At 42.8% G+C, this 12,454-nt stretch overlaps 1 protein-coding gene across 2 annotated transcripts in view; it reads right to left on the bottom strand.

Annotated features, from left to right (window-relative positions):
- Positions 1-10,813: 10,813 nt before the first annotated feature.
- Positions 10,814-12,454, bottom strand: part of ZFP64 (ZFP64 zinc finger protein) — a 63,540-nt gene continuing 61,899 nt past the window's right edge. For both annotated transcript variants that reach the window (XM_037006304.2, XM_037006305.2), the window contains one exon: positions 10,814-12,045. In XM_037006304.2, coding sequence (XP_036862199.2) covers positions 11,336-12,045 — 710 coding nt within the window. In that variant the 3' untranslated portion in view covers positions 10,814-11,335. The remainder of the gene's footprint in view (positions 12,046-12,454) is intronic.

Genomic DNA, 12,454 nt, shown 5'->3' with positions numbered 1-12,454 from the left:
ATCACAATTATTAAAACTGGAAAAAGAAGAACAAATGAGGCCTAAAGTCAGCAGAAGGAGGGACATAATAAAGATCAGAGAAGAAATAAACAAAATTGAGAAGAATAAAACAATAGCAAAAATCAACGAAACCAAGAGCTGGTTCTTTGAGAAAATAAACAAAATAGATAAGCCTCTAGCCCAACTTATTAAGAGAAAAAGAGAGTCAACACAAATCAACATAATCAGAAATGAGAATGGAAAAATCACGACAGACTCCACAGAAATACAAAGAATTATTAAAGACTACTATGAAAACCTATATGCCAACAAGCTGGAAAACCTAGAAGAAATGGACAACTTCCTAGAAAAATACAACCTCCCAAGACTGACCAAGGAAGAAACACAAAAGTTAAACAAACCAATTACAAGCAAAGAAATTGAAACAGTAATCAAAAAACTACCCAAGAACAAAACCCCGGGGCCGGACGGATTTACCTCGGAATTTTATCAGACACACAGAGAAGACATAATACCCATTCTCCTTAAAGTGTTCCACAAAATAGAAGAAGAGGGAATACTCCCAAACTCATTCTATGAAGCCAACATCACCCTAATACCAAAACCAGGCAAAGACCCCACCAAAAAAGAAAATTACAGACCAATATCCCTGATGAACGTAGATGCAAAAATACTCAATAAAATATTAGCAAACAGAATTCAACAGTATATCAAAAGGATCATACACCATGACCAAGTGGGGTTCATCCCAGGGATGCAAGGATGGTACAACATTCGAAAATCCATCAACATCATCCACCACATCAACAAAAAGAAAGACAAAAACCACATGATCATCTCCATAGATGCTGAAAAAGCATTTGACAAAATTCAACATCCATTCATGATAAAAACTCTCAGCAAAATGGGAATAGAGGGCAAGTACCTCAACATAATAAAGGCCATATATGATAAACCCACAGCCAGCATTATACTGAACAGCGAGAAGCTGAAAGCATTTCCACTGAGATCGGGAACCAGACAGGGATGCCCACTCTCCCCACTGTTATTTAACATAGTACTGGAGGTCCTAGCCACGGCAATCAGACAAAACAAAGAAATACAAGGAATCCAGATTGGTAAAGAAGAAGTTAAACTGTCACTATTTGCAGATGATATGATACTGTACATAAAAAACCCTAAAGACTCCACTCCAAAACTACTAGAACTGATATCGGAATACAGCAAAGTTGCAGGATACAAAATCAACACACAGAAATCTGTAGCTTTCCTATACACTAACAACGAATCAATAGAAAGAGAAATCAGGAAAACAATTCCATTCACCATTGCATCAAAAAGAATAAAATACCTAGGAATAAACCTAACCAAGGAAGTGAAAGACTTATACTCTGAAAACTACAAGTCACTCTTAAGAGAAATTAAAGGGGACACTAATAAATGGAAACTCATCCCATGCTCATGGCTAGGAAGAATTAATATCGTCAAAATGGCCATCCTGCCGAAAGCAATATACAAATTTGATGCAATCCCTCTCAAATTACCAGCAACATTCTTCAATGAATTGGAACAAATAATTCAAAAATTCATATGGAAACACCAAAGACCCCGAATAGCCAAAGCAATCCTGAAAAAGAAGAATAAAGTAGGGGGGATCTCACTCCCCAACTTCAAGCTCTACTACAAAGCCATAGTAATCAAGACAATTTGGTACTGGCACAAGAACAGAGCCACAGACCAGTGGAACAGATTAGAGACCCCAGAAATTAACCCAAACATATATGGTCAATTAATATTTGATAAAGGAGCCATGGACATACAATGGCAAAATGACAGTCTCTTCAACAGATGGTGCTGGCAAAACTGGACAGCTACATGTAGGAGAATGAAACTGGACCATTGTCTAACCCCATATACAAAGGTAAACTCAAAATGGATCAAAGACCTGAATGTAAGTCACGAAACCATTAAACTCTTGGAAAAAAACATAGGCAAAAACCTCTTAGACATAAACATGAGTGATCTCTTCTTGAACATATCTCCCCGGGCAAGGAAAACAACAGCAAAAATGAGCAAGTGGGACTACATTAAGCTGAAAAGCTTCTGTACAGCGAAAGACACCATCAATAGAACAAAAAGGAACCCTACAGTATGGGAGAATATATTTGAAAATGACAGATCTGATAAAGGCTTGACGTCCAGAATATATAAAGAGCTCACACGCCTCAACAAACAAAAAACAAATAACCCAATTAAAAAATGGGCAGAGGAACTGAACAGACAGTTCTCCAAAAAAGAAATACAGATGGCCAAGAGACACATGAAAAGATGCTCCACATCGCTAATTATCAGAGAAATGCAAATTAAAACTACAATGAGGTATCACCTCACACCAGTAAGGATAGCTGCCATCCAAAAGACAAACAACAACAAATGTTGGCGAGGCTGTGGAGAAAGGGGAACCCTCCTACACTGCTGGTGGGAATGTAAATTAGTTCAACCATTGTGGAAAGCAGTATGGAGGTGCATCAAAATGCTCAAAACAGACCTACCATTTGACCCAGGAATTCCACTCCTAGGAATTTACCCTAAGAACGCAGCAATCAAGTTTGAGAAAGACAGATGCACTCCTATGTTTATCGCAGCACTATTTACAATAGCCAAGAATTGGAAGCAACCTAAATGTCCATCTGTAGATGAATGGATAAAGAAGATGTGGTACATATACACAATGGAATACTACTCAGCCATAAGAAGTGGAAAAATCCAACCATTTGCAGCAACATGGATGGAGCTGGAGAGTATTATGCTCAGTGAAATAAGCCAAGCGGAGAAAGAGAAATACCAAATGATTTCACTCATCTGAGGAGTATAGGAACAAAGGAAAAACTGAAGGAACAAAACAGCAGCAGAATTACAGAACCCAAAAATGGACTAACAGGTACCAAAGGGAAAGGAACTGGGGAGGATGGGTGGGCAGGGAGGGATAAGGGGGGGGAAGAAGAAGGGGGGTATTAAGATTAGCATGCATGGGGGGGAGGGAGAAAGGGGAGGGTGGGCTGCACAACACAGAGAGGACAAGTAGTGACTCTACAACATTTTGCTAAGCTGATGGACAGTAACCGTAATGTGGTTGTTAGGGGGGACCTGATATAGGGGAGAGCATAGTAAACATAGTATTCTTCAGGTAAGTGTAGATTAAAAATTTAAAAAAAAAAAAAAGAAAGAAAGAAAGAAAAGGGGGATTACTCCTTAACAGGATAAAACTATTGGTAAATCAAAGATCAACGCATGCTTTAAATATCCTTAATGTTGATCACTTAAAGGGTGTCAGATGATCAGCTATGGAGGTACTCTTTTCTGATAATATTCCTTTCTCTTAATTAAAAAAAAAAAAAAAAAGCAGTTACTGTGTGCTGACCTCCAATGAGTTCTGCACAGTGGTATAGAGGGCATGTCAAAGTGTGGGCAAAGGGTCTGTTTGTTTCTACGCAGAAGATCAAGGCCTAGCTTGGATACCCAGAAAATGAACTAAGATACGATATGAGGAGGAGCTTCCGGCATCAGCACTCTCTGGAGGACTCGTGCCGGGGGATGATCATCAAAAAGCCTCCACAGGGATCCGGACGATGCTGCGGTTGTGGCTGCATCCAGCCCACCATCTCCTGGACTTGCCATGAGAAGGAGGAGGGAGATGTCTAGGCTGGCATGTGCATACAGTGAGACAACGAATTTGACTGGATCTGTACTGTTGGAACTCAACCAGGAGTTGGGAGGGGTGCAAGTTGTAGCACCCCAAAATCTCATGACTATAGACTATCTATGGTTAAAAGAACATATGGGATGTGAACAGATCCCAGAAATGGGCTGCTTTAATTTGTCTGATGGTTCAAGTACAGTTGGAAAATATCCATCATATCATAGATAAATTTTCACAAATGCCTAGGGTGCCTAAATGGTTTTCTTGGCTTCACTGGAGATGGCTGGTGATTATAGATTTGCTTTGTTTATGTCACCGTATTCCTATTATGTCAATATGTGTGTGCAAATTAGTTAGTAGTTTAAAACCTATACATACTTAAGGTACTATACAAGAAGATATGTCAAAGAAATAATCAATCCTCCCAAGTTTCCTTCATATGCTACATCTATAGCTTTTCTTCTTCCTTCCTAATTACAAACTTTAAATAGAATTCGTGCCTCATATCGAATTTACCGAGTATCATAATTCCTCCAGGTGGTAAAGATACCTCGAGACAAGTGCTGGGCATAGAAGCCACAGGGCATAAATCTGCAAAGAAGTAAAAAGCTAACCTTTGCAAACAATATGGCTTCTCTCTCACTTACCAACTTTACATTTCCCTGTATGGCCCCGGAAGATGACTGGTTAGCCAGAGACGGGTAAGATTCCTCAAGGGAGGAACAACCTAAGACAGGCACAGTCGCAGGGGGGCCATCAGGTGAGAATTTGGGGATCAACAGAGGTGAGGCTCAGAACCTCACCCCCCCTGCTTTGAGAGAAATCTTCTGCATCCGTGGATGTCTTGCTGCCCTTGTCTAGCCTGGATTAATACTTAGTCCATAGGCACACACCTGATCATCTGATCATCTACATTTGCCTTCTTACAGCACTAAACTATGTTTTCTACCTTTATCTTGCATCTACCTACCACTTCAGCATTTTATTAAAAATAAAAATAATAATAATAATAGGAGAAATGTGGGATCAACATATAAATCAAGTACAAAAATCAAATGAATATTCATATTTGACCTGATGGTTTATAGGTAATATTGCATGATCAAAACCGAAAGTTTCTGTGATGACTGCCCTTATACTGTTCACCATGTAAGAATTTATTCACTCTGTAAGAATTCGTTCACCATGTAAGAACTTGTTCGTTATGCTTCAGAAGATTGGAGACTGACGAGAATTAGGCTTGAGATGGATTAATGATTGTACATTGAGCATTGACCCCCCTATACTGAATTTTATTGTTGTTAACAACCATTTGATCAATAAATATGAGAGATGCCCTCTCAAAAAAAAAAAAAAAAAAAAAAAAAAAAATCAAACGAATATTCATATTTGACCTGATTGTTTATAGGTCATAATGCGTGATCAAAACCGAAAGTTTCTGTGATGAATGCCCTTGTACTGTTCACCATGTAAGAATTTATTCACTATGTAAGAATTCGTTCACCATGTAAGAACTTGTTTGTTATGCTTCAGAAGATTGGAGACTGACGAGAATTAGACTTGAAATGGATTAATGATTGTACATTGAGCATTGACCCCCCTATACTGAATTTTATTGTTGTTAACAACCATTTGATCAATAAATATGAGAGATGCCCTCTCAAAAAAAAAAAAAAAAAAAAAAAAAAAAAAACACACAGGGAATAAATTTCTCTTAAAATATAAAGGGATCATCTATCAAAACTAAAAGAGAGGAAGGAAGATTGTTTCAAGGCCACAAGCAAGCACAAACACAACTGAAATACCATCCCTTCCTTTCCAGGATGCTTACAAGTACCAAGCTCAGATGACACTGGGCTGAACACTAGAATTAACAGCTGCTCGGTCATTCACGTGTCACCCTCCCGGCCTCGGGTACTAACCCTACCCTGAGTATTAGGCTGAAGTCGGCGTTTTGTGACCTTTCAAGAAATATACGGCACAACAGGAGTGTGTGCGGTGCCTCGAGAATTTCAGAATTGACAAACATGTTTTCCATAGGCCAAAGTCCCGTCGAAGCATCTTAAGAGCAGTTTACCAGAAAAAGTATGTATGTAGGTATTAGCCTGAGTCTCTCCCAATACAAGATGTTTATGGTGGGGGTGTGGGGGTGTTAGGAGTCAAATGCTGGTACTGCTAGCTCTGGTTATAGGAGCAACTTTAAGTTCAAGTTTTACCAAAGAGCCCCCCCAAAATTCCTTTAGCATTGGAGTTCTTAACAGAGGGTCAAAGGGATCAGAGATAGAATCTGGAGGGTCTGGGGACTGGAATGGGAAGGAAAAAGAATCTTATTTCGCTAGCCTCCATCTGAAATCGAGCATTTATGGCCATTTTGGATGTAGGTACCAAACCACATTAGCACTGGCAGGACCACTGATTTGATTCACAAAGGAAATCAGGTATTTTCCTATCACATCATGGCTACTGTAGCTATCCTGAAATACCATTTATGCTCATTGTTATTTCAAACCAAGAATAGTTATTAGATTTGCTGCTACAATTTAATATGCTAACAAAATACAATTTAAAAATGTCTATTTCAATGTAATTGTTTTCCTTTGCCAACCTATGCATCGTTTTATTTTAAATGTCTTTCAGATGGGATTCATAGATGTCTTTGGACTGAAAAAGGGGGTCCATAATTCAAAAATCAGTGAAGAACTCTGGTCTCCCAAGCAGGTGGTTCTGGGAGGAGAGAGAGCTCCACTTGGAGGCCTGACATGGGTTTGAATCCTGACAAATTGCTTGCCTTTAGACAGACTTCCTTACCTTCATTTTCTTCTATTAAAATAGGAGCATCTCAAGGTGCAGGTGGGGCCTAAAGATGCTAAGTGTCTCCTGAGTGTTTGTAACACGCCCAGGTGGCCACTTGCACTGATGTGAGTTCAAGCGTGGTGATCATCAAAGATCCGGACTGAAGCAAATTATGCTGTTTTTGTAACCTGCCCGTGTCTGGGGAATGTCAGAACGTTCATTCCTGCAGGGCCTGCCTCAGCATGAGGTCAGTCGAGAGGCATTTTCCTAATCATCCTACAGAACCTATATTTGAAGCTTTCTCCAATTCAACAACAGACCTCACCCTTCCTACAGAAGAGTTCATCTTTTTTCTGCCTCAACTCTTAGAACCCATTTGGTTCTGTTCCTGATTCCCTCACCTCTGTTAGTGGGACACCTCAGACGTCGTGGAGTGTCAGACCACAGACACCACGCAGGTGCCGGAGCCCAGCACACCCAGGTCGGACTCTCCTGTATTAGCTGCACTGAGCGAGGTCACTTTCTGGTCAGTTTTCCCTTGTAAGGACAAATGCAAAGGCCATTCATTGTGAGGTCTCAATGGACTGGCACAGGGAAATGCTTGAACAAGGCATGTTTTCTTTCCTCCACAGGACTGGCTACGTAATTTGCAGAACCTGGTGCCAGATGAAACCATGGGACACCTTGTTCAAAAATTAAGAATTTCAAGACGGCAACAGTGGAGCACACAACCAAGTGCAGGGCCCTTCGTGACCAGCGCAAGTGGCACACCCATGCCTCCAGCCTGCTCCCTCCATGGAGCGGTTCCCACTTGGCGCACATTTGAACCACCTGCAGAACTTTAGGAAGCCATGTTGTCCAGGTCCCTCCCACACAGATAGATTACAAATGCCTAAGAGCTTCCCAGGTGACTGCAGCACACAGCCATAAGTGAGGCACACTAGAGTTAACAGAAAACCTTGGAAGATGGCCATGGACCAATATCCACAAGCAGCAGGCAGAGATATCCCCAGTAAGGCCCTGATAAGAGAGATGTTCATATATTCAGATCCTGTGCTGGGTATTTCATAGAAAAGCCATCCCCAACCTCTATGAGCCTGCATTATTGCTCAGGGAATAACACACTCATGACTCAATGTCTTCTTCCTGGACTTAACTTGGCACAGTTTACTCTGGAGCCACCACTTCCCAGCACCCTTTGCCTTAGAAATGGCCTATGACCAGTCATGTAGCCATGGGAAGTTTACATGCAACTTTCTGGCAGTGTTAGGGGGGAGGCAGGAGGCAGGTATGCTCTTCTGTCTATCCCGGTTGGACCCCAGGTTGAAGGTGTGTGTGTGTGTGTGTGTGTTTGGGGGTGGGGGGCAGTTAGGAAGACAGAAGCCATGATCTCCGGTATCATAAGGTCACAGTACTAGTTCTTGGTTATTTACCCTCAACCAAAAAAAAAGGACACACAGGTAAGCTAACTTTTGTTTTAAACCAGTCAATTTATCACTAAGCTAAATACCCAAAGCAGCCCATTTTACAGATCAGCAAGTGGAGAATCTGAGGCTAAAATCTGGCTGGATGTCAGTCAGATGGTACTGTAGGAGGCAGGGCTTCCTCACCTCCTTCCTCAACCTCACTAACTTATAACAAAATAAGTCTCCTTTTGGATTGTCACCATCCAAAATATTTTTTATTGCAGACTCAACCTCAAACTTTAGTTTAAAATGTGGACCCTAGAGCTATACTGCCTGGAGCTGAAACCCAACCATGTTCCAGAAGTTTCTTCACCTTCATGCTTGTTTAGACATTAGGACCAGAGGCAGTGACTATAGCGAGGCAGGTAAGGTGAACCTCTCAGGTGCAAATATAAAGTGGTGCCCAAAATCTCATTGATCAAGGTCAATATTTTAATGTAATTTTCTAAAAACCACATGTAATGCAAAAAATCCACAATGAACAAAACGTCAAATTTAAATAAAGATACAATCCAACTCCGCCTTAATTCCCAGGCCAACTTCTAATAAAACTTTATTTACAAAAACAAAATGGGTGACTTGCAGGCCATAGTTTGCCATTAAAAAAAAAAAAAAGATCGTTTTGAAATAGTTCTTGGTTCTGAGTTTTTGGTATTCTGGGCGAATGCCTCCCTTGCCCCAACCTCATCCCAGGTCTGGATGACACCTGGGGGAAGTCCATGAACACAGGTAAGGTGCACAGTACCACACCTGGCTCAGAGGAAAGGACTCGTGTCGCCATGACAACAGGAACTGACGCTCAGCCTTTTTAAGGAAGAAATTAAATGCGGGGACACATTCATGTTGTATAGGGTTCTGAAGGCCGCGAGAAACTTTAAACAGAGGCAGGCAAGAGGGTGTCACCTTGATTTCTGGACTCTCCCCTCGAGATTTTAGAGCTGATCTGAGTAACGCATCAGCTTTGTGAGTAAACAGCAGAAAGATGACCAGTTTTTCCCAATGCCTAACCTGGAACTCACCTGTTACGTGAAACAGCACCTTCCCTGAAGGGACCCAGGAAGTCCAGCACTCTTAATCTCGCTCATGTGTTTTTATCCATGATTAATTACTCTGTTACTTTACTCAACAGTCCAGCTCAGGGTCAGAAAACTATGACCCTTCCAATCATGGCCTGCTTTTTGTAAATAGTTTTACTGGTAAAGCGCTATAGCCGTTCGCTACCTATCATTTACAGCTGCTTCAGTTACAATGGCAGAGCTGGGTGACAGCGGTAGCGGTGAATGGATTCAGGAGTTTCCAGAGACTAGGGCCAGCAAAGTCCAAGATATTTAGTGTCTGGCTTCTCACTGGAGAAGTCCATCAACCCCTGGTCCAGGTGAAGTCACACTGCAAACACACTCAGTTTCCTCTTTCAGATCCATTATCAACCTTGCGAACAGAGGCAGGTATAAAAATGTTGCCTTTCTACTCTCCGCCTTTCAGCGGCCCCTCAGACATCACAGCTCTTCCCCAGTTTTCCCCGGTGATTACCTGAATATTTTAAGTCTCATCCCAGTGGGGTTAGCCAGTTTATAAAACAACAGGAAGTGGGAGAATAAAGTTTTATTGGGACCTAAACTCATCCTTTTTCTTGTAGTCTATGGCTGCTTTTGTGTTAAAATGATGGAGTTTAGTCACAAAAGAGAACTTATGGCCCCACAATACTTCAAATACTTCATCTGGTCCAAATATTTTGCGGACCTCTGCTCCACGGGGACTCCAAATTTTCTAGGTGATACCAGGTAGATCTGAGACTCCTGAAGTCCATACAGCTGTGAAAAAAATGCCTTCTAAAAAGGCAGATATTATTCCTATTTATCTGAAGAGCTATAACACCAGAGGCACACAGAACGTTTGTCTGATTTTGATCTATGGGTTCCCACTTGAAAGGTCCACAAGCCTCCTGTTACTAGAACAGAAACACAGATAAGATCCGTGACAAACAACAGAAAGATGAATGGAATCTGTACAATGCACCACCATTTAGTAACCACTTTTTTAAACCATCAGAAACAACAGTTCCAGAGCAATGAGTAATTTTATCATGAGTCTCTGCCATCATTTTTGTCTTTACTCCTTAGTACAAGAGGGATTCAACGGCACATCGTCCCCTGCCTGATTTCAAATTTAAGTGGAATCAGGTTTTTTCAAACAAAATACGCTGTGTACCTCTTGCTAGTCCATAAATGAAATATTACCCTCTATACAATCTATAAAAATTTGTTTTCACATCGTTTTTTTCTAGTTTACCAGAAACAGTGCATTTGTTTTAAAAGAACAGATGTTTAGCTTGATGAGGGCATGTAAGAATTTGTATTAAAGACTGTGTTTGAAGAAAAGATGCCAAAATAGAACAAAGCAACTCTGGATAAATGATATGTCCACTGGCATTCCACAGCCTCCTAAGTTTCAGTCAAGCAGATTGTCCATTCACGAGAGGTTTGGATTTTTTTTCACTTCTGTGTTGGTTCAGCAAACACACGCTTACTGTGATGAACGATGCTAGTTTCAGGCTGTGAGGAAACTAGCATTTCAGGCTGTCCCATCCATCACATGTCCCAGAACCAAGCCCAGGGCGCAGGGGGCCCCTAGTCCTTTATGAGTACAAGCGCACACACATTTTGAATTTCACAGTGCACAGTGAGTCTTGGCTAGTGTTAGCTTGATCTGGAGTGCCATCTACAGATCAAACTGCATTTCACTTCACTGCAAAGACGGCATTTACAGTGAAATTACGGAATGGGAGGATGGAAAACCCCCGCCATAACTTGTCTATGGAGAATGTGAAAAATGGACTGCTCCCCTTACATCACTCTGCAGATGAGTCTGTCTTTTTATTGTAAGACAACAGATAAAAGTAACACAAGAATGCGTAAGGCAAACACTCGTAACCACCACCCAGGTTAATAGAACTTCCCAGCTACTCTAGACCCTTCCTGTAGCCTATCATCATCTTAACCTTTCCCTAGTTTACTTTTCCAGGTGGTCTAAGAGGTTTAATGATTCCATCAGAGATGAATGTTTTAGAATTAGAATTCAGGAAGAAGGTATCCCCATGGGATACAGCGGTGCTCAGAGGACCCCCATCCCAGATGGACTGAATCAACTTGCTCAGCTGATTCTTGGAGAGCAGACATCGTGTGGAGAGGGGTCTCCATAGCACCGCTTTGGCGCTGGGCCTCACACCATGGCATCTGCTGCCTCTAAGGGCCTTTAGAGTTGGAGCCGTCATCCCCAGAGCTGGTGACTAAAGTCTGGCTGGGTGGCATCACCTCGGAGGGCTGGGCAGTGGCATTTGTCTGGAACTCCAGACAGCTTGCCACCCTCTTTGGCTGAACTAGAGGCACTGGCTCGGCTCCAGGGCGCCCTCAAGCTGCCCTACCGAGACCAGGGTGCCGAGCTGCCCAGAGGCACCGCTTTCGGGCGGGAAGGTAACCAGGTCCGAGTTCTTGCTCTCACTCTGGTCGCTGTGCTGCTTCTTGTGGCATCTCAGGGAGTCATCCCTGACGAAGGCGGCCCCGCAGGTCTCACAGCGGAAGGCCCTCTGGGTTACTATTTTGGCCACGTGCTGTGAGCTGCTCCCTCGGGGCCCTTCCTTGCCCGGTGGGGCCTGGTTCTCCGTTTTGACCTCATCCCTGTGCACCTTGTCAATGTGTTTTGCCAGGCTGCTGGGCCGCTTCGTGTCGAAGCTGCAGAAGTCACACTTGAAGGGGCGGTCCTTGCAGTGGACCCTGCTGTGCACGCGCAGGGCGGCCGCGCTGGAGCAGGAGTAGCTGCACTCGGGGCACTTCTCGGGGTGGTCGGCCTGATGCAGCCGGCTGTGCTCCAGGAGGTCGGCCCGGTCCCGGCCCTGGAAGGCACAGTGCAGGCACTTGAATGTGTGCTTGATGCGGATGTGCGACTTGAGGTTGGCCTTCATGGTGCAGCGGACGTCGCAGAACTCGCACTTGAAGGGTTTCTCCCCCGAGTGCACGATCATGTGCCTTTTCAAGTCCGAGCTGATTTTGAACTTGGCGCTACAGAGCCAGCACTGGAAGGGGGTGTCCCCTAGCAATGGAAGGTGTGTTTCCATTAGAGCAGGAAGGCAACACAGAACTCCCCCCAAACATGTGTCAGAACACCCGGCAGGAAAGGACGGTTGGGACTCTTCATTTCCAACTGCCTGTTACCACCACTTACTACGCATATTAACTCGCTTGGTTCTCACAATCCTATGAGTGGGTAACTATTACTCACATTTTATAGATGGGGTAACTGAAGCCTACCGAGGTCAAGTTATATGACCTAGGTCAGAGAGCAGGGAATGAACTCCAGCATGGAGGCATCCAAGACTATACTCATGATTAAGTTTTGAATGTAAACTCTTGACATCCCAAAATTGAACAAGGAAGAGGTGCAATTATGCACAACTGTTGCAAATTAAGCTAAGACTTATAAACATGCTTACACTAGTGTT

Source organism: Manis javanica, chromosome 5, assembly GCF_040802235.1.
Source record: "Manis javanica isolate MJ-LG chromosome 5, MJ_LKY, whole genome shotgun sequence".
In the NCBI taxonomy this organism is placed as follows: Eukaryota; Metazoa; Chordata; class Mammalia; order Pholidota; family Manidae; genus Manis; species Manis javanica.
Note: the sequence above shows the minus strand (reverse complement) of the source record. Positions and strands in the feature narration are given on the sequence as shown.